A 23,032-nucleotide genomic window follows, 5' to 3' on the forward strand; every position below is an offset into this window, starting at 1 on the left:
CTTCACACAGACAGATATCAGGCTTTTCGATATCACTCTCTACCCTTCTTAAGATAAAGCTTGTCATTTTTTGCTCTTTTTTTTTTTGGAGGGGGGCGGAAGAAAACTAACAAAATTAAGAAACTAATCTTTCCTGATCTCCAAGATTATATTATAGGTGCAAATTTGATCGAGAGTATGATATATGGCTGAGATTTGGATTTTCCTGCAGGCCACATTTCAATTGTTGCGGTTGAATTTAAAATAAGGATTTTGATACTTCAACAATTATGATAAAATTAGAGGAGAAGTGTTATTCTTTTTGTATCAACTATGTAACAAATTTTTGAAGGTAAATAAAATATTTAGAGTGTTTAACTATGTTACTAGTGAAGCCTTTCAAGCTCATGGTTGAATATATCCCATATTTCCTGCTTTTTTCTCCCTCAACAGCCATTGTCCCCTTCCATTTCCTCCTCCCTCTTCCTTTTCCTCCTTCATAGCCCTTGTATTCTTCCATCCTTTTTAGGTTGATGGTAGAAAGTAGACTCACATTCTTCTCCATAGAAGATCTGTTTTCTCAAGTCAAATATTTGTTTCTCCAAGCAAATATGCACTTGTATTATCCTGAAAACATGGATAGGCATTTTAAAGTGTCGACTGTTGAGGGAAATGCAGAAAAAGAGTTACAATTTTAAGGGAAGTTAGGCAATCATGTGATGTAACAGTCTAGACAGTTGGGGTCTATAATTTCCAGGGAAGCATAGCTTAAACCTACAGATTGCTGAAAATTTCGGCTAATTAGTAGCAAGTTTAGGATATTAAAACATGGCAAAGCAATCAGCTGCCTTTTTGGCTAGAAAGAAAGGTCTATTTGTGGATTATAAAGATAGGTAACAAATATAAAAAACTAATGGTGTTAGGGGCAGCAAGGTTAGGGTTTGAAAAGATCAACTATGGATTTTGATGGAAGGTTGTGAGGCTTGTTGCAATACCAGAATAAGGTCTCTTGTGACACCAGCCCTGATTCAACCTAAAAATAGACACTGACATATGGTTGTTTATATCCACAAATGGCTTGCAGTGCCGTAAGAGTAAGAGAGTAGCTTTCTATATTGTTAGGTCTGCAAGATAGGAGGGTCTAGCAGGGTCTGCTAAACCAGGCCGAATTGTCCGATTCAGGCAATATCGAGTCATCTTAGTGCAAAATCGGGTCGATTCGAAATTTCAATTCGGTTCCGGCCCGTTGATGCCAACTCGGTAAGATTATTTTGTTGTAAACAACAATGCATAAGGTTAAATAGAAAGTTCAAATGAGTAAATACTAGGTGCCCAAAAATAAACACTAACCTATCAAGAATAAATACCAATTTTGCAAAAATAAATATTAAAAGGTCCACGATGAACATCAACCTCCTGATGATAAACACCTAGCCTATGGAAATAAACACAAACATCACTAAAATAAATAGAAAAGGATCTAGCATAGGGTTTGGGAGAGAGGGGGGGGTGCATTACGTACAATCTCATTAAAGATAAGTGTTGTACTTAAGAGAGGAGAAAAAATGGCACAAGTGCTGTCCCATCCGATTAATTCCCTCTTCATTTTTTATTGTTTTGCATGTAACGTAGGAGGGGCTGCGGCTAATGGTTTGTTTTCCGGCAACAAGATCCATGTCGATCTAGCAATGGTAGAGACAATTGGATCCGGGCTTGAATACTAGGTATATGATAAACATATCCCTCAATGTTAGTTGAAAACGATCAGCTTTTTGATCTTTGATCAGAGTGCATAAACTATAAAGTCCAATCCTTCTCAAAAATATGTTGTTAGGATTTTCTTCATTAAGATAGTCAAATAGATTTATGAGCACAAAGAAACTACAAATGCGCGGATAGAGGTCTTTTTTGGCTTAGAGATTCTCTGAAAATCAGAAGGAGTGTCCGTTTGCATTTATTATCCACTGAAAAACGTCCGTCATGCAAACGCCCATGCAAGCATCGATCGGGGATCCCACTCAAGCCAATGGCATCTATCATGGTACTTGTTTGAAGCTGCAACTAGTCCGAAAGCCCATGGTGGATCGTTCATCCTTTCGAACCTTACGTGCATGGTTAGTGTTGGTGGAATTCGGACCCAGACGTCCACTGGGCTAGAAAGAAGGAGCTCCGGAAAAGCTGAGCGAACGACGGGGATCCGCTCGGAGGCTACCGCTCGGATATTTTTTAGTCGGAAGAGCCGCTTGGGCACTTTCAAACCCCTGAATTGGGACCCGTTCGGCCGCCCCTTGCCCGGAGGGGCGCTCGGTCGCCTCCTGCTCGGACACAATCCTTTCCCCCCCCCCCCCCCCCCCCCCCCCCCAATAGTTAGGGTGGCAGAGGTTAGTACATTCGGTGCTCCCTTGACCATCCTATCATGTTTACGCGAAAATAGGTAATTCATGTTACGATGCTTGTGAAATTTTTGAAATTGTTTTTTTTAGATTTGACCGTGCTTGGACTCAAACCTTGTGAACAAATATCTTTCTGCTAGCTGAAATATTGCGACTCGATTAGCTAATTTCCTACGTAGAGTTAACAATGAACTTCTGCCATCATATGACAGATTATTTCGTAAAACTAAGATTACTGCTATAAAAGTTTTATGCTAAAAATTCGCAATTCTATCTTTGTATCCTGTCTACTGAGTTCACCGTCCATCTTTGTTTAGGGGTCCACTCCAAGCGGAAATCTAAAGAAAATTATGTTGCAAGATCGAATGCCAAACTACTTCATCTAATGTCCTCCCATTCACATAGCCACAAGCTCTATGTTCAATATAAGTGTCGCTCTACCTGTGAGTTTTCAAGATCATATCACAGAAGCATTCGAAAAGGTAGTTTGTATACGAGCTAATGAAGCAATCTTTAGTGCTATTTTCATAATAATTCTCTTCTGATTTTAAAATACTCATAATTGGCTCAGTTGATTCTCAAAGAAGACTAAGCAACACATGAAAACCTATCAAAGAAATTTAAAGGTATAACTGAAAAAATATATCTAACTGGGATAGTTGGCGGGGATCCTTGGCCTCCATAGCCACATTTTGCAGATATTTTTATCTCCTTTTTTATTCACCTAATAAAATACCCAAAAGACCTTGGTTGCAATTTAGTTGATTTGATACCACCGGAAGAAGTTAAAATGTAACCTAAAATCAGACCTGATCTATCTAGAAGCATCTCATGGGAAAGATGAAGAACAGCGCAATAGTGTAATACCGGTCACTTGGACAATCAGATTGACATGCAGGGGCTAGAGACCTACTCGAAGATGAAGTGCATTACCATCAAGCCCTAGACCGATCGAACAAGTCCTTGAGACTTAGTTTAGAACTTGCCCTACACATTGAGGTAATAATGCGATGAGTCATGGACTAGTCAAAGCTTGGTTTAGATTGACTGGTAAAGATGTTCAGTTGATGAACAGAAGAAGGAAAATATTACTCTCCCCTAACTGCTAATATAAAAGGCACGCCCTTGCCCATGTAACCATGTTGTTATCAGGCCGACGAAGCTCTTCTTTGGGTCCAAGGTGTTCGGGCCCACTGAACTTGGCTCGATTCATGGGCCCAATCGGGTCATTCAAAAGTGTTTGCATGGATTCGGCCTAGGCCTACTCCCACATCTCTCACTTCTCAGCCCAAGTATTATAACTCCAGAAGTCCCGGTTTCGGCTCCGTTTTTAATCCTCCGGTAGAAAGATCAAATCCAGGGGCAGATGGTGGTCGCATGGGTTTGCCAGGTCACTTACAGTGCCATCTTTCAGTACTGCTAAGAGCCGTCCGATCTGCAACTTGACACGTGGAAGGAATCACTGGGCTGCGGGTGCATACAAAGCATCACAGATGATCCGCGCTCGATTACATGGGAACCTCCCTATATATGTGTGGACCGAGCGTTTCACTCTTCGCTCCCCATGCGTGAGTTCTGATCTCGTGTGTCTGGTTTCTTGCTTTCGGTGTTTTCCTCCGACCTCTGATCTTTGTCGCCGAAGCCAGGAAACCAAGAAGCCAAGAAACCAAGAAGCCAAGATACATCGCCGGAGACGAAAACGGTGCTGCCGGCCTCGCCTTGTTTCTTTCTCTCGGGTGTTTGACTCATAACCCCAGCCGATCTCAGTCCTAACCTCGTTTTTCTCTCTCGGTGTTTTCCTCCGACCTCTGATCTTTGTCGCCGAATCCAGGAAACCAAGAAGCCAAGATACATTGTCGGAGACGAAAACGGTGCTGCCGGCCTCGCCTTGTTTCTTTCTCTCGGGTGTTTGACTCATAACCCCAGCCGATCTCAGTCCTAACCTCGTTTTTCTCTCTCGGTGTTTTCCTCCGACCTCTGATCTTTGTCGCCGAAGCCAGGAAACCAAGAAGCCAAGAAACCAAGAAGCCAAGATACATTGCCGGAGACGAAAACGGTGCTGCCGGCCTCGCCTTGTTTCTTTCTCTCGGGTGTTTGACTCATAACCCCAGCCGATCTCAGTCCTAACCTCGTTTTTCTCTCTCGGTGTTTTCCTCCTCCGTTCTCTGTTCTTCGTCGTGTGAGCCAAGAAACACTACTGGACACGACAATGGCGCTGGCGCCCGGCCATATGTTCAAGCCATTTGACAAGCACCTCCTGGACTCCTACCTGAGGAAGAAGATCCTCGGCGAACAGCTTCCTTCTAACACCATCGTGGAGGCCGACGTCTACGGTGACGACCCGAATAACCTAACTGGTAAGCGAGTTCTTGGTTGACACCTACCTTTCTCCTTCTAATTCCTTGGTTTTTTTGTTGCCCTGTGTTCTGTCACGGTTTCATCTTCTTGGGTTTTGTCTGGGTTTTTCTTGGGTGGTCGCAGCTCGGTACCGCATGGCAAATCCGGACTGGGAGTGGTTCTTCTTCGCCTCCACGATTCGGAAACATCCCGGTGCCAACAACAGCTGCCGGGCATCAAGATCTACGGGCTCGGGACGGTGGAAGGCCAGCCAAGGCATCAAGACGGTGCTCGATTCCAATCTCAATGTCCTCGGTTCAAAGCAGAGCTTCTGCTATATGGAAAGAAGTCCATCTGGTGGAGAGAGGAAGACTGTCTGGCTCATGGAGGAATACTCCATCCCTAGCCTTCGAAGAAAAGCTGGTGCATCCGCGATAAATGGCTCAAATAAGGTATACATATCACCTTAAAGAACAACCCCTGTACCTGTTGTTTCTGATTTCTTGATATTGGACGTAGATTTTTTTCTTTTCACACTATATCTCCTCTACTCTTTTTTTTAATTGCAGCTCGATGATTGGGTCATCTGTAAGATTTATTTGACACCGAAAGCTCGCAAGATTTATGTGACACATGAAGATCTACCTGAAATACAACTAGTAAACAACGCTCCACCGGAGCCGGAAGCAAAAAGGAGAAGGATGGAAGATCCACAAACTCTTAATTTATCTTTCATGCACCCCAGCCAGGATATTGCCGGTCATCGTCAAATTCTTCAGCTGCCAAACAATTTTCTACCACCGCTTGTCGATGTGTCGGGCATGCCCATTGATAGCTATTTCTCTACACAATATGCTGGTGAGGAGCCATCAATTCCAAGCCAGGACATTGCCGTTGACTTCTTCCAAATACATCAGCTCGCCGATGGCACCTTGCCGCAGTCTGGCCCAACCGTTCCCGTGCATGTGGAGATGATAGAAGAAGGTCCAAGCCATGTGTCTAGGCTAGATAATCTTGACCGATCCTTGAAGGATATCGATGCAGAGGGTTCCATCATTACCTTCTCTCCAGATTTTATGCAAGCTGGTGGTGAGGAGACAGAGGAGATTGAGAAGATGGCCCTATTACTTGAGAGAGAAATTATGCAAGCTGGTGGTGAGGAGACTGAGAATATGGCCGCATCACTTGGAGAAGAAAATGTTCAAGCTAGTGGTGAGGAGACGGAGGAGGCTGAGGAGATAGCCGCATTACTTGGGTCACTCCGTGATGACATCTCCATGCCGTCGATTGATGACATACTCCACTAGTTGGTTGATGATAGCTTTTAAGCATAGTTTGTTTAATTATTTTATTGATCTTAGTCATCTTAGATTTGCTTCACATTACATTCCTCAATAATTCTGTATGCTACAAAAGCGAAGCATCTCACTGTTATGATGTACTAAATCTGCCAATTTCTTGCTATATATATGAAGCTCATACACTTGTCTTTACATACTTCATGCCCGGATATGTCACATTTTTTTGTTACTTTAAGAAACAACAATTTCGCAGAGAAACATTTGAAGTAAAATATATATCATGCATGTATGTATATCTTAAGTTCGTGCTAATAATGTCCTACATAAAAGAAAAAGTTTGATAAACTGTTGTGCCTCATCTTCCTCTTCAATCTCAATCGGTCCTTTGTCTTTTTCTTAATTATGAAGAACCAGAAATTGCTACAGAGTTGTATTTAACGTACCAAGTAGGAATTAGACAAATATGTAGAAAATGATCTTGGTGGTTCTAAAATTGATCGTCACTTATGATTCCATCAATCTGTTCTTGCTGTCATGCTCGAAGGCATCGTGTTTCCCTTCTAGTGCTCCATGTTCCTGGTTTAGCAGTTTAGAAGATTTCTGAACCCACTTGCAAAACTAGTGGCAATTAAGGATGCCAGAAACTTAGCATCCGTCTCTCTATTTGCTCATGTTTGGATCTGCCACAAATAGAACTGCCATTCTAACGTTGCACCGGATTCAGATTTTAGTCCAGGGCACCTGGAAATGACCGAGTTCAGGATTTTATATAGAATGAGGATAGTGGGCTACTGCATTACAATCAACATCTTTAAATTGTTGCAACTTAAAATCCTCTGTAGTTAGCTTTTGAAAATGCTACCTGGAATGTAACTTGATCGCAACCAAGAGCTTAGAAGATTCCAAATATCTTTAGAAAAATGGCAACTTAAAAGGGTGTCAATTCATTATAATGTTCAAAATTGGAAGAAAAAGTGGTAGTCATGCAATTCCGGATGTGTATCTTAGAGCATACGGTTGTTGGTCTCGACCAGCCTCTTTTAGATGAGTCATTAGCCATTAGAAACTTCCATTGAATTGCCAGCGATGCAAAAAGCAATGATATTAGGAGAAAGCGGCATTGACCATAATTTTTTTAGCGCATTGACGATAGATGCCTCCGGAATAGATATTTTACCATTTTTTCAATCTACTTTTTATATCAATCAAAGAGGCTTTAAAATGATTTAGCAAACATGAGGATGAGTTGGGATGAAAATTCAAACCCAAACGCAAATCCAAACCCACAAGCGCCCCCCTTCTCTCCACATGGCATAACCGGCCAAATTCCCAAGTTCCAATGGCCCACCACACGGGAAGGCTCTTGCTAAAATATCGAAAGAAAGCAATCCTTTGCGATTGGAATTCCCGAGCAGGCCGCCCTTCCGTCTCTCCTTTTTATGTGGACGAAACCCGCTCCCAAACGCCCACCACCAGACGACCCACCATAAAATTTCCAAACCACCCTCCCCTCCTCTGAACCACAGCATCAGAATCCGCTCCAACGCATTCGCGGATTTCACATTCCCTTCAAAAGCGATATCAGGAGTAATTTTAGTCTTCTCCATAGTTTTAGCCCCGAAGATCTCTGATACTGTGATGGCTCTTCGGATCTCTCTCTCTTCTTCTCCTGCTCCTCGATGCTCTCCTTCTCCTTCTCCTCCTCTTCCTCCTTCGTCTTCGTCTCTTTGTCTCAATCCGGCCTTCAAATGGGCCAGCCGGAGAGCTACGGGAGTGGCCGACTCGGGGTTGTCGAAGGCCGCCGCCGGGCGAGGGGGGAGGGCGCTGATGGTGAGGTCGTCGAGCCTGGAGACGGAGGCGCCGGCCGTCGGGCAGGTGACTGATGTCAACAAGGACACCTTCTGGCCTCTTGTGAAGGCCGCCGGCTCCAAGATCGTCGTTCTTGACATGTACACCCAATGGTAGGATCCTCCTTGTCGTTCCCCTTTTCGATCCTTTTGCTGCAAAGGTTTTAGTGGTTGTGGTTTGCTTTTTCGTCTAAAAGCTAAAAATTTCGTTGGTAATTGGGGATTCCATGAGTTACTTTTTGGTACTTTACTGGTAACTTGCATGCGTACAAGATCAGATATTTTGTTAGATGAGATAAGAGTATATAAATGATTAATTTGAGGTAAATGGACATGTCATATAGAAAATGATACAAATCGTTGAATCCTTGAATCCGTGCTAATCTAGTGGTGTTTGTTTGCTTGGTCTTCACTGTCACTTGACCGATCTATCCGCTCTAGTGGATGCGGTTACCACCCTGACCCTGTATTTCAATGGATTGCCATGGTATGTATATTCTCCAACATTGATATAGTCATCTGGATTGATCCCCTAGTGAAAGGTTTTCTCTGAATAAGAGAATGCTTTTATTTTCTTATATTTTTTTTCTAAACCTTTGCAGGTGCTGACGGGCGCGTCACCAACTTCCATTGCTTATTGCTTAATTGCTTATCATAGTGTGTCCATTCAAATTCTTAGTTTTTCATCATAGGCTCAAACATCTTAAGATGTTCTTAGCACCTGATGTTTCTGTCCATTCCTACCTTGGTATGCCAAAATAAGCAAGGAAGGTCTTGCAACTACGACATTAGACATCCATTTGATGGCTTCATAGAGATTATGATTGGTCAACCAAGCTTCTCGAACTTCAAAATGTGATATAAGTGCCAGTGAATAAACTGATTTACAAAGTACAAGCAAGGAATATTGAAATATCGTTGCCTTTCAGTTGTCATTTATTTGGACTGTTAGTTTCTTGCACTCTAGCCCGTACTTGAAGCAGGTTGGGTGTAGGTATGGGGAAGCAGGTTTCTTTAAAAAATTTAGTAAGAAAACACTTCGTAAGCAGGTGAGGGGACAAGTTTTCGAGGAGATATCGATATAGGTTCACCACACTAAATGGAAGATTCCTCCTACTAAGCTCTACCACCATTTAATCGAATTCATCAGTCTTCCACCCAACTTGAACTGCAAAGACAATTCTACCCTGTAATGCACTTTTCGATTACATCACATTAAAAGATCTTCAATCACCAAAATCTCAATTGGTTCGTGTCTTAGTTCCCTCTTATGTACTTATGCATAGAGCCATTTTTTCTACCTTTAGAACATTTACTTTTGTGCTCTAGAATCATAGAACTCCTAGAATCATGGTGCTTAGCCCGGCAAGCCCATGAAGGAAATTGGTAGCTTGGTGGCATTATTTATTCTGGGATATTTTGTTATTCGGTATACAAATTTTAACATAATTTTGGAGGAATTGCACAAGACTTTATGTTAACTTTTATTTTCACGTTGCTATGGCTTATGATGAAGAAAGCTTGTCGGGCTTGACATGGTTGATGCCAGTTCTTCAAGAGGTTTCCATGTTTCCTTGTTTGGGAATTTAACAACAATTGCTCAAATTCTCTTTTCATATTGAGACACCATCTTAAGTTATTCTTAGATTTCATGGATTATTAAAGAGTGAACCCATTTTGATGGGGTAAGTCTTGTTTGTTATGCATAAGATTATCCGTTTTGGTGATTGCTCAGAGTCTTATGTATTCAGTTGTGTGATGTTAATTATTCTGCATGAAATCCATTTCAAACTCTCTTTAAAATTCTCAATAGGACATAGAATCAGAAAAATCTAGTACGAGTGAGCACAATATTATCATTTGACAATGTAACAATGTATACTAAGTTAGTATTTAAAGCAGGTTCATGCAGTACAACTTATAGCGTAAAGGAAACAAATTATTGATATGTATAGAGGGTACTGGTTTGAGATTGAATGTATGCTAATCTGATGGTTGGTCCATACTTGATATAAGGAAAATCATAAACTTCTTGGTTGCTGTCCTATGGGCATAACTTTTGAAGTTGATAGATGGTTCTTTGTAGTTCGAGTGTGGTGAATACATCTTCTACATGATGGATTTCATGGTAGAGATCTGTACTTCGTAGGCCCCATAAATGAAAATGGAGCCAGTTTCAACTTCCCTAAACAGCTAATGTTGGAGTAGACTTCTAAACTGTGTATGGCAAATTGTAATGGTTTGATTCTCAGTTGCTAGAATTGGGAGCAGGTACAGATGCAGGAACGGGATAGGGGGTATTTTTGAAATACTTGAAGCAATGAAATGCTCAAGAAGAAGGTGCAGATTCGAGTTTTACTCGAGTTTCTGAAGCAGATACATTAACTGCAGTAGAAGTTCCATTCTATTAAGATTGGATGCTGAAGGTCATTGGAGATAAACCTCAGATGAAAGAGGTGATTTCCAGGGATAGTTGCTGATGAGGTCTAATACAAACATGGTTGATGAAGAGGGTGATAGGGAATGGAGAACTATATAGCCTGTTATCTTATGACTCGTCATTCATTTTGTATCCCTGCAATCAATAAACAAGCATCATAATGATTTAAAGAGCATCTTCAGCATGTAGGATTAGACTACCAAATGCTGTATGCTTAGGTTTAAGGATAGAAGGATCAAGGATGAGATATATGTGATGTCCTATTGATAGCTTATGGATGGGGATCAGGATTACACTACTTGAAACTTTTGTAAAGATTTTAAGGATAGTAAGCAGCACTAATCGAGATAAGATGATCTTTTGATGAAGGCATTGATGGGGCCAAAGGGCCATGACAAAAAAATTCTTGAGAACAGTGGAATATCACCAATAGCCAATGGGACAAGCAATTCTACTCTGAGATACATGGAGCTGATACGTAAATGTATCTATTATAGATATAACACTATTTGTTTTGCTATCTTGGACTTTATACCAAAAAAAGAGCAGAGTAGAGAAAGAGATAATACATGTGATAGAATCCAAGCAAAGTAAACAAAGTAGATGAGTAGTTTCAAAGTGTCTTGTGATCTGCAGCTGCCTTGGGAACTTGGGAATTTATAAGACAAGGCCTATAATATGACAAGTTCCAAAATCTTTCAATATACAAAAAGAGTTCGGGTGCAAAAAAAAGAGCATAATGAAGATGATATTGTTGAGATGAATTCGTAGTAAAATTAAGAAGGAAACAGTAAGATATCATCTATGTTACATGGACTTGGATATGAGGTGCAGCGACCAGTACACGTCTAGATGTTGGTTCTGTTTAATTTTTAAGAATTTCCTCTTGTGGACCAATATTCACATCTTCCAATCTTTTATGAATATAAGATAACCAATCACTTGCATTTGCCTGTAGGTGCAATTTATTCTATAACAGTGTAATGAAATCCTAGCTTCATTTCTGGTAATCTACATCAGTCAAGTGATATGTTGACTACATCCAGGCTTGCCTCAATAGATCTTGAATGCCTAACATTGTCCTATCATAGACTATATTCATATTCGGAAATCTTAATGTAACACTAATCAATTATTAATTGCCACTTTGTAATTGCTTTCCTTGTGTGCATATGTCTTGATTTTTGCTTTAATTTGTCTATAATAGTACGTTCAATTTCATCCTAGCAGTCAGCAGAATTGTATACATTTTTACAAGCATGAGTTCGTAACACATTTTTTACAAGCATGTATGTGTCTTGATGGGAACATTTTGTTGAAGGTGTGGTCCTTGTAAGGTGATCGCTCCTAAGTTTCAAGAATTGTCTGAGAAGCACCTTGATGTTGTATTTCTGAGGCTTGACTGCAATCAAGAAAATAGGGTATTCCAATACTCCTCCCCAATATTTGTTAATCTTCCATCATACTGGTGGGTTTTGATCCTTATTATGTTGCTTGCAGCCCCTCGCTAAAGAGTTGGGTATAAGGGTCGTCCCGACCTTCAAGATTCTCAAGGACAGCAAGGTTGTAAAGGAAGTAACAGGGGCCAAATTGGATGATTTAGTTGCTGCAATTGAGACAGCAAAGTCAAGCTGATATTTTTCATATTGAAATCGGGCCCTCCAGATAATCAAATCTGAGTATGCTACGGAAGAATCACTTAGAAAATTTATCTGGAATGGTGTTCCTTGGCTGTAAAGAATGGGATATGCTACTCCTAATGATACAGATATGAATAGTACTAAAATATGTTCACTTTACATTTTACTACAGATTAAGAATATGATGCACCATCATTTCTCTCTTCTGCAAGGCATCAGATGTGAAAAGGTTTGTCTTTTGAATTGTCACAATATCCAATTCTAGTGATCACAGAAAGATCCCCTGCATGCTTTCACACCTTGCAATTAACATCAGAAGTCATCTTCTTGAAAGGGAGGGAGCCATCAGTACTATAAGTTGTTTCACTTCTTTTACCATTTCTTAGCCTATTTTAAGTTATAAAAAAAAAAGAAGAATGAAGAGAGAGGAAATTACACCGATCTTGGCTTGGATTGAGGCTCAAAAAATACAAAAAATCCCTTTTCTTCCCTAATTTTTCTTACCTTCCCATCATTTCTTAAACATTCCCGTCAGGAAAAAGGCATTAGGATTCCTTCTCCTCCCTTTTACTTGTAGGAGGGCTTAGAACTGACTCGAACCGAGTCGTAGCAAGAAGAACTAGGCGGTTCTGCTCAATTTAAACCGGTTCAAACTAGTTTGGATCGGTTAAGACTGGTTCGGCCCAAGTCTCAAACTGAACAAGCAAACTGACACAGTTTTGCACCAGTTTAGTTCGATATGCCCCGAACCAGGTTACTTGGATTTGCAAGCTTTGGGCCTGATTATTAGTACAAAGGCCTGAGCTTAGACATCCTTAAAGAATTTACTTTATCTTATTGGATACATGCACACATACATGCATGCGCATGTATTAGTACGTGTACATTATGAAAATTCTGATAGGCCATTGGTTTCAATAGCCAAGCTCTCATCTAATAAATTAGCTATATTTTCCAGCTCCCAAATCATGGTCTATAGCATCTAATCCTAGCCGATGTTTGGTCCTATTGGCCCACAAGTTGGCCCTCCCACCAAAACCGTTGACTCCATAATTCTAGATTACTAGTTTAGCTCATTGTTCTTTATCTTTTTCTTCGTTGTTTCTGTGGAGCAGAGGCTTTTCCTTTAATATAGTAAGCTTTGGAGTTTGGACAATGTCATAAAAAGAGCCGACTAAATTTTGCATAAGCAACCAACTGTGCTATGTTGGAAATATTAGTGAAATGCCTTTCTTTTTCCCTTTTAATGAAAGTTATAATAATGTCTTTTTTCCCTTTTAACGAAAGTTATAATAATGTAATTTTAAATATATAGATAAAGAGAATATGCCCTTGTATTCATAAACAATAAATCAAGTCACTGATGTAAGATAGCATCCAAACAACACAAATTACATATTTATGGCACATTGAAAGAATTTCTTGTACGTCTATGATGTAGGCAAATAACTAAACATATGTCAATGATATAGGAGCATGCATAGGGTCTAACGACTAACAGCATGGACCGTCATGGATAACATTAATCGGCAAGTCTACAACATACCAATCATTTCTTCTGATTTCATGCAGAACTCTATTTAAGAAATACAGTAAGTAATAAATAAGTGACACACATTAATGAGCCACTTATTCAACAGAGCAATAAATGAAAGAAATTTAAACTCAGTGACAGACTGACATGACCAGTTGAATAAAAGGTACAGACTACAGATAAACAAAAAGTATGTGATCTAAACTATCTCCCTTGGAAAACTCTAGCTAGACTTCTGGAAGCACGTATCAAAATTCTTGGGCGCATCTTCAGCAAATAAAATGACTAGTGCAAAATCAAGTTCAAGATCAGTTAAAGATAATATTTTACTTCCGAAGAATGTAGATATCGACTATAAACTTCAGCAATGGCAAACTGACCTGCTAAAGTTCAGCTTCTTCTCCTTCTAAATTGTCAATGCAATTCTCAGCAACCAGCTCCTGGAAAATGTAAATGACCAAGTAATCAAATGCATAACAATGGAAAATGTGCAGCTTTAAAACAAGGCAGTGGCCTTCTGAGTTTGAACCTAATACTAAGATTACAATAAATGGTGCACTTCAGCTTCATAAATATTTAAGGTCTATGTACAAGGAATAGTAAGGGTTCTTTTCTTCATCAAGAAATAATGACACCATTATAAGATAATAAGCATTACAAAAATTAAATAGATGACCAAAGGATTATTTATTGTTACATGTCATTCAACATCATATTTTGTATCATGGGCACATGCAAGCATCACACTTACAGTCCAGCCAAAAGTAACCCCATGCTATCCCAGCAGCTTCACCAGCCACAACACTATCTGCAAAAGGATTTTGACAATCCCAGACATAGGCACACTTTATGCTGGCAAACCTGCAGAATCTAACTTAATTTGCCACACATAGTATAACGTACCATACCATATCGGTACCGGTGGCATGCCGATACTCGGTATGTTAGGCGTACCGCATACCATACTGTACTAATACTATGATAGTGTGGCACCGGTACGGGGTTCGGGATCGGTACGGCAAACCTTGATTTGCCGGTATTAAAAAAGGTTCAGAGCTTTGAATGCTGGATATTGAAAATAGCATGTGCTTAATCAGAAAGGGGGGAGTAGCTCAATACTGATATTTCAAAGGATTCTATGAAGGATTTGTTAAACGCCTTCTGAACAACTGCCACCGACAAGAGCACTGTGAGGTAGGCAAGGTGCCATCAAGAGACCTGCCTTGCAGAAGGCGGCCCATGTGAAGAACCCCTAGCCCTGCAGGAGCACCAGAGTAGCACAGTTCTTGTTGCTCTAACTTATATGAGAGATCTGATAAAAACAATAAGTATTAGGAGAGCTACAGAAATTGCATTAGCATACATGCATTATGGCTGACATTTTTTTTCATGAGCACCTTTTTGTCTTCATAATCAAAAGATCCAACCTATATGCATAAAAATATCAAGACTGTAAGCAATATCAAATTATATTCTTTTACTTTTCCAGGTTTCTCAGAATATGCAAAAGCTGGACATGAGTATACAATATATGCAGGACTGAAACAGCAAAAGGATGGGGCCTTCGCTCATCAAAAGTTGTGCCCTTCATATTGCTCAATCACGTAGCTGCCATAGAAATGATGCAGTACTAGGGAATTGCTTTTCATCTCAAATCTAGGTGATTGGATTTACACCAATATAAACCACAAATTCCAAACATGATATAGGTATATGATATATCTTCTCTATCTATCCTATTCATTTGTTCTCATCATTGAAACTGCAAAATTGTCTAAAGAGTTGACAATTAATATAGATCCATTGTAAGTCTGCAGGCTGTACAATTAGATCCTTCAACTACTTGAATGCATTAAGAGGGTAAACTAGAAAAAAGAAGAGATAGGAACACTTCCATAAACACAGCCATGCCCAAGTATCTGAAGGTGTATGGAGCATACAATATCACATCCATGTGGCATGCATTCCAAGTAATCCCCCAGTTCAGTTTATGATAGAATAGATAACTGGCAGGAATATTTAAGCAGTAATTTGACCTCAATCCATGATATGCACTTACATGGATTTCATTTATGTCATATATGTTTCTTAAGTTCTGCATAACCCGACTCATGCAAATAAGCAACTTTCTCACGCCATCAACTCTACATTATGATGCTTCAGGATCCTTAAGATGAACACTAGACGCCTAGCAGTGAATTGCAGTAAAAGGAGTAAAATTTCTGTACTAACTTGTACAAGCCAATGGATTTAAATAAAGATCATCTGGAGTAGAAGAAAAATCAAGAGCATGAAAAATGTGTATTAGTTCCATATACTCCTATCATAATGTCCCACAGACAGACATGTATCTAAGAAGAACACCAATTAAAGCATCTCATCCACAAATACAAACCAACTAAATCAAAGTAGCCTGTAGGAGTGTATGAACCATGGACTATTGTATCGCCCCGCACCGCCCTGTACGGGGTGCACTGTACTATGCTGGGTGGGTACTAGAACGAAACTCAAGTTCGGATCAGTATAGGCCCCGTATCTCTACTGAGACGTACTAAGATGTACCGAGACATACCAAGGTCTACCGAGGAGTAATGAGGTATGTACCATCCTATACCGAGATGTAAAGATTTGTACCGATCCATAAGGAGACGTACCGACCCATACTGAGACGTACCAAGATAAAAAGTGAGAAAAATAGTTGGAAGGCTGTTTCGGTATAGGGTGTGTCCTATACCAACATGTATCCTACTGAACCAATAATGTATTGATACAATACCAGCTACCGAGATTGTGGATTTTGGTACAAACTGCTATAAAGCCTATCATTGACCTCTAAACAACAAAGTTTGATGATACTTCACCAGAAGCATTCAATACTTTTCTTTTGATCTTAAAATCATCTATATTAAACTCCAAGAATTCCCCATCCATCCTAGCCATGTAGGGGGCCTTGACCGAAATCTGAGATCCTATTGCAATATTAATTGGAGCTTCATGTCAAACATAAGATTTTAAAAGGGTCAAAACCATGGTCTGCCGTACCTGTCCGTACCGGCCGGTACAGGCCGATACGTACCGGTCCGGCCTGAGATCGGTATCAGATCAGCGTAGAATCCGGTACCGGTAGTTTATTGTTGGAGAACCGGTACGGGACCGGTTCGGACCGGTACGGGACCGGTTCGTACCGGTCCGGGCCGCCAACAGTACGCTGACCGGTACCGGTACGGCGGACCTTGTGACTCAAAACTATATATAGTTTGCATTCATGTATGCAACTAGAAGCCTAGTCAAAGGCCACTAATATTTTCTAGTGAACAAAAGTAATTTTGGAGGTCAGTAAGCTGTGCAGATTCACGAATACAAGAAAATACGGCATATAATGAGTAGGATTTAATGCACAAAATAGTTGAAACAAGGGTTGATGGCTATATTTATCAGTTATCAAATAAATCTTTCTTACATGACTACATCATTTTCTTCATGTCCCAAAAATATCCTGGGTTTTCAGTGTTTTAGAACATGAAACGTCAGATACCACTTCAGTATCTTTAGCTCACCTTTTATTTCTTGCTGAGCTCTGGAAACAACGAATTCATCCTACCATCTAAGCACATCCAAATCCAGTATATTGTCTACAGTCAGGCCTCCTAGCTTTCAGGCACCCCATCGCTTTGTATACGGATTGCACCACTTCTCTGCTACAAACTCTTAGTAAGATCATTCAATTGTAAGGATTATCTTTGCAAGCTACCCTGCTTCATATATACTTGACAGCACTAGCCAGCATCAACGTAAAGCCCTCTTGCCTTCAAGCTTTGTCAGCTCATTGTTTGCAACTTAATATGGCCCCTCCGTTTGTCCTCGGTCCAACTATAACCTGGAAACTTACTAATTCTTTTTCCTCTCATTATTGCTCTAACTCTAGCAGCATCTGCCCATTGTTCTCTTGCTGCATATATACTCGAAAGAAGTATATAATTCCCAGTGTTGTCAGGTTCTAACTTAAAGAGCTCCTCTGCAACATTCTCAGCAATGTCAACATTGGAATAAGTCCTGCAGGCTGCAAGCAACGCTCCCAGAGATCCTGCATGAGGCCCCATCGGCATCCTCTTCACCATCTCGTGAGCTTCTTCAAGCCTCCCTGCCCGTCCAAGCATGTCAACCACACAAGCATAGTGGTCAGGTCCACGTTCCATACCAAAGTCCCGAACCATGCTCTCCCAAAAAAACAAACCCTCGTCAACAAGCCCTGCATGGCTACACGCACTCAACACACCAACAAACGTGATGGGATCCGGCTCAATGGCCTCCACCTGCATTCTTTGAAAGATCTCAAGTGCCTTCCTCCCGTGTCCATGGGAAGCCAACCCATTAATGAGAGCAGTGTATGCGTACGCATCTGGAGAGGAGATCTCATCGAATAAGCTGGAGGCCTCATCAACATTGCCGCACTTGGCATGCATATCAACAAGAGCGGTGAGGACACGCTCATTCCGCTCGATTTTCCTGTAATTGACGTACGATGCAACCCAGTTCGCCAGCTCGGCTCTCCCGAGTTGGGCAGCTGCTGAGATGACACCAACCATGGCAGCTGCATCCGGCTCAAGCCCCTCCCTTTCCATCTCATGAAACAGTGCCAGGGCCTCTTGCGCCCGGCCACACTGGGAGAACCCAGTAATCATCGCTGTCCACGAGACCAAGTTCCTCTCAGGCATCGCTTCAAATAGGGCCAGAGCAGCGTCTACCGAGCCAACCTTGCAGTATCCCAACACCATCACTGTCCACGAGACGACATTCCTGACGGGCATTTTATCAAAGACGTCTCTCGCAGCGGCGAGATCACCGGCATTGGCGTACCCAACGACCATAGCGTTCCATGATATCACGTTTCTCTCGGGCATTTCGTCGAATAGCCTGCGCGCGGCAGGCATGTCGACACCGAGACGGGCATAGCCACCGAGGAGGGCGTTGTGGGAGACGACGTCGCGGAGGGGCATTTCGTCGAAGGCCTGGCGGGCGAGATGGAGGGCGCGGCACTTGGAGTACATATCGATGAGGGCGTTGGCAACGGGGAGGAAGGAGAGGAGGCCGGAGCGGAGGGCGCGGGAGTGGAGCTCGGCGCCAGCGGAGGGAAGGGGGATGGCAGCGGCGGAGTTGAGAAGGAAGGGGAGGGTGAAGCGGCCAGGGCGGAGGGCGGCGCGGGTCATGAGGAGGTAGAGACGGAGGGCGAGGATGGGCTTGGTCTTGGAGACGGCGTGGACGGCACGGTCGAAGGCGGGAAAGAGGGAGGAGGGCGGAAGGGGGGAGCGGAGGAGGTGGGCGTGGATTTGGTCGAGGTGGGAGGGGGAGGAGCATGGCAGGGACGTGAGTAAAGCAGCGAGTTTGTCCGGTTTGGTGCTGATGATGTCGCTGTTCCTGGTGTTAATTTTGTTGCTTTTTTTCTTCTTCTTCAACAGTGCAGGATTCTGAGACGCCACGGCGGGGGTGGAGTTGGTGGTCGCCACCTTCGACGGCAGGAGAGAGCGATGATGCTTCAGCCTCCTAGGGAATTTCAGCACATATAGAGCGCGTTCGTGGCAGTAGACAAGCTCATGCCGACTCTCAGATTGGTTCTCATTTTACGTTGACAATTATATCGAACAACTCTATTTATATTTTTATCTCCATCAATATACCTTAATTATCTTATTTTAATATTTTTTAATAAAGTTTAAAAATTTCTGAGATCTTCTCGTGGCATCGATAATTAAGGGCTGTTTCGCTGTTGGTATAAATTGTCCACAGGTTGAATAAGTTAATCTCAGCCGAGAGAGAGAGAGAGAGAGAGAGAGAGAGAAGAGGCATGGGCAGTTGTTGCAATAATATGTCAAGCCAAGAAAACTCGATAATAGTGGTATTTTGGATATTTTCAACATCGCTGCAGACACTCAGGGCCGGCCCAATCCTTAGCCGATTGAGGCGGTCGCTTAAAACCCAGCCCAAAAAAAATCCACCACAGGAAAGACCTCAAAGACAAAACAGAAAGAAAAAAAGTTTCTCTTAATAAGTTCGTCTTAGGCCGACCTACTACAGGAATGATTTCAAAGATTAAAAAAAAAGAAAAAAGGTTCCTCTTAGTAAATTCGCCTTAGACCTCCAAATATATTGGGCCGCTCTTACAGACACTGGCTCAACATTTGAAAGACTAGCGAAGTGGCTACAAATCCTCTCAAGCCCAATGTTATGTACTTTTGATCGAAGTGGAGGATTGGTATATGCTTATCGACCAATGCGGCACTCTTTTATTAGCCAATGTTCCATTATGATAATATCACACACCCACTATCATTACGCCTTCATCTTAGATTGGCTCTTCTGCCAGAGACAAGCCCATCCATGGCTCAGATCGCATATGACCCTCATATCCTTGGCGAAGGATCCATATGACTAATAAGGTTGTAATGCATACTGAACCTGGCTCCGATACCATCTGCCATTGACTCGCATCCTAAAAAACTTAACCTATTAGGTAGAGGATCATATTAAGTTTATAAACCCATGTGGCATTCTCTTATCAGGTGATGTGGGCCATGACACTCGGCTATAAAGACCTCTGTAGCTCCTCTACTTGAGCATATATTAAATAGACGTAAAATTTTAATGCTAATGCATGGCACATCTCTATCCATTGCCCAACTTTATTATAAGTCACTTTTATTTAAAAACAAATAAAGAAAGTGAAGGTTTTTTTGCAACAAACTCTGCTCTTCCTCTTCTCTTCCATCGTCTTGTCGAAGACCATCATTGGAACTTGCCAGATCAAAGCTTCTGGGGTTACTGTGTTCGTAGCATTGTTTATCCTAAAAGTAAAAAAAAAATCTAAATCATATTCTCATGATTCTTGACAAATTCAATTTCCATGATCCCTTAATTGGCATCCTTGGTTAGAGTCCAGTAACTCATAGCTCACTTGCTCTGAGCAGCTTCTTTTATTTTCCAACATTAGTTGAAAGCCTATTATTAATGTAAATTACAATTTTCAATTTTGGGTCACTTGGTCCAACTGCCGAAGACTTTGCTAGCTTGATATGTTGGCACCTTTGACGAGAATCTAAAACTTGAGTGGGGTCAAAAGTAAAAAATTTTTAGACATAGTTGTTAATTGATCCACATTAAGAATAAGAATTGTTGTTGTCACGCCCCCGGCCCGAGATCGCGAGCTGAGGGTCCGCGCTAACCGCCGCACATCCGTAGGAAACTCTCTCCACGAGCATGCAAGGCATCTTAACTAAATCTTAAAAATGTAACTAAAATAATTCAACTAAAATAAATGCAATCTTATTCCACTGACTGATACAAATTATAAAGTCTCACAGTTCTAAATACGCAGCGGAACAATAAAGATAGAACATTAATTTAAATAAAACCTAATCTAAGATAACTTGTGCCATAATTCTTTTATTCGCTCTCTCATATTGTAAAACCCCGGATCGAGCTAATTTTTCAGATCTGTAAAAACAGTAAAAAATCGTATAATGAGCTAGACATCCCAGTAAGTAATAAACACCTTAACTAGTCAGTTCATATAATAACATAAAATATGAATACAAATTACGATGAGTCAGCATAATAACATAATCAATTCATTTTCAAATACAAATTCATTGAAATCCGTATCTTTCAAATATCCATATACATAATCGTAAATCTGATTCGAAACAAATCACATTCATCTCAACAGCCTTTAGCTACGACCACACTTGTACCCTGTGGCTAGGCCAGAAACAAAACCGCACTTATACCCTGCGGTGTGGGCCAGAATACCGCACTTATACCCTGCGGAGTGGGCCAGAATACCACACTTATACCTTGTGGTGGGGCCAGAGTTGCCAATGCATAACCCCCTATTGGCAGGGTCCAGAACATAGCCATGCTGAGAGTTCTAAATCTGATGCACATCAAAATTCTTTTGTAACATAATAGATACATCATAATCCAATCTAAATATGCATATACGATGCAAGAACAGTAAGTATATCCGAAAAATATTAATTCCAATTCACCTATCTATTTTTCATTCAAAGCATCATCTCGTAAAATTCATAAATAACATATAAATTCATTAACAATTTATTCGATGCAAAAATAATATTATATAAATAAAGAGTCTAGAGAAGGCAGTTCATTACTTACTTCGAAAGCGATTCACAATAATTTCAATTAATCTCACAAATTCCTCACAGAACCTAATATCCAAAAATTATTTTTTTCTTTTAAAATTCATCACAATATATATAAAACTTAAATTTTTAACATTCTCCCAAGGCTGACCCTGCAAAGGTGTCTAGCACCCCGGTTTCGGGTTCGGATTCGGATTCATACCCGTAGACCACCCTCCTCCCTTTATTTTATTATTATTATTTTTTTTTTCTTTTTTTTCTTTCTTTTCTTTTCTTTTTCTTTTCTTTTCTTCACTTTCCTTACCTTTTCTTTTTCTTTTTCCTTCTTCTCCCGAAGCTTCCTCTGACTTCTTTTCTTCCTTCCCCCCTTTCTTTCTTCTTTCTTTTTCTTTCTCCTCCTCCTCTTCTCCCGACTTCTTCTCCTTCCCCCCCTTTTTTTCTTCTTCTTTCTTCTCCCGTGAAGGGAGGTCGGCGAGCTCGGAAGACATCCGCCGGCTCTCTCTCCTTCTTCCCGCGGAGGAGGTATGCGCACGGAAGAAGAGGAAAAGCCCACAGCGGTCGGCCTTCTCCTTCTTCAGAGGTAAAGGTTAGGAATCCTTACCTCAGCCCCGGTGAAGGTCCGGCGGCTTCCTCCCTCTCCGGCGGCTCTTTCCTCTCCGACGACAATGGAACCACCTGAATCAAAGAAGACCGGCTTCAACGGCTCCCTCCCTCTCTCTCTCTTTCTCTCTCTCTCTCTCCCTCTTAGGCGGTTGCACGAGGAAGAAGAGAGGACTCGGGTGGCCTCAAAGAGAAGGAGAAGAAGCCCTAAAAACAGAGCTTCCTCCTTCTTCGGGATGGAAAGAATTCATCTCGCTGCCTCACGTGCGTTGCACGTGAGGCCAAGTCTTGGGATTGGGCCGGTCAAGTGGACCGGGCCGAGTTCCAGGGTCTCACAGTTGTGGTTCGAATCTGGCCCAAGGGTGACCACGCCGGAGGAGTCGAGAGAGCTGCCGGTCATTTGGAGGAAGAAGACGGAGGCCAACTCCTACGCGGCAGCGACGGCGGACCTGCACAAAGCCTACCGGTATTTCCAGTGAGGGCCCTTCGAAGTTACCTGATCGGGCTATTTGTAGTTCCGGTGGAGAGGTGCAGGTGGCAGAGGCATTGTCCGCCCTCATCATGAGAAGGGGGTGGCTCTGAGTCGAATGGCGCGCAGCTAAGGCTGGCCGGTGGCGTGTGGCGCTATCTGTTCTCAAGAACGGTAAGGTGTTGACAGTCGTATTAGGGTATGGCCGGAGTAGTCATGGTGCTGTCCTTTGATTGTCGAGGGCCAGCTATCGAAGCGTGGCGCGGTGGCATTGCAATGTACAGCCACGTAGGAAGGCGTGGGCGCACACATAGGTGCGGCTATTGGCGAGGC

At 41.7% G+C, this 23,032-nt stretch overlaps 2 protein-coding genes and 1 long non-coding RNA gene across 3 annotated transcripts; 2 read left to right on the forward strand and 1 right to left on the reverse strand.

Moving 5' to 3' along the window:
- The first annotated feature begins 7,493 nt into the window (after positions 1-7,493).
- Positions 7,494-12,141, forward strand: LOC103705696 (thioredoxin F, chloroplastic-like). The gene is made up of 3 exons (XM_008789514.4): positions 7,494-7,971; positions 11,619-11,718; positions 11,798-12,141. Exons 1-3 carry the CDS (start codon positions 7,649-7,651, stop codon positions 11,930-11,932), a joined length of 558 nt encoding a protein of 185 aa, XP_008787736.1. The 5' UTR covers positions 7,494-7,648; the 3' UTR covers positions 11,933-12,141.
- On the forward strand, positions 7,978-10,824 carry LOC113462632. The gene is made up of 2 exons (XR_003385396.2): positions 7,978-8,344; positions 8,460-10,824. It is a non-coding gene; the product is annotated as an uncharacterized LOC113462632 (long non-coding RNA).
- Positions 11,953-19,089, reverse strand: LOC103705758 (pentatricopeptide repeat-containing protein At3g29230-like; the record flags this gene model as incomplete). The annotated part of the gene is made up of 2 exons (XM_039130562.1): positions 11,953-14,783; positions 17,029-19,089. A coding segment is annotated over one exon (1,800 nt), but the record flags the coding sequence as incomplete, so codon positions are not given.
- Between the last annotated feature and the right edge of the window lie 3,943 nt (positions 19,090-23,032).

This window comes from Phoenix dactylifera, chromosome 9 (assembly GCF_009389715.1).
Source record: "Phoenix dactylifera cultivar Barhee BC4 chromosome 9, palm_55x_up_171113_PBpolish2nd_filt_p, whole genome shotgun sequence".
Classification (NCBI taxonomy): Eukaryota; Viridiplantae; Streptophyta; class Magnoliopsida; order Arecales; family Arecaceae; genus Phoenix; species Phoenix dactylifera.

Coding starts and splice junctions, on each gene's coding strand:
- LOC103705696 (XM_008789514.4), top strand. CDS start 7,649: ATGGCTCTTCGGATCTCTCTCTCTTCTTCTCCTGCTCCTCGATGCTCT. Junction 7,972..11,618: donor CTTGACATGTACACCCAATG/GTAGGATCCTCC, acceptor ATTTTGTTGAAG/GTGTGGTCCTTGTAAGGTGA. Junction 11,719..11,797: donor ACTGCAATCAAGAAAATAGG/GTATTCCAATAC, acceptor TGTTGCTTGCAG/CCCCTCGCTAAAGAGTTGGG.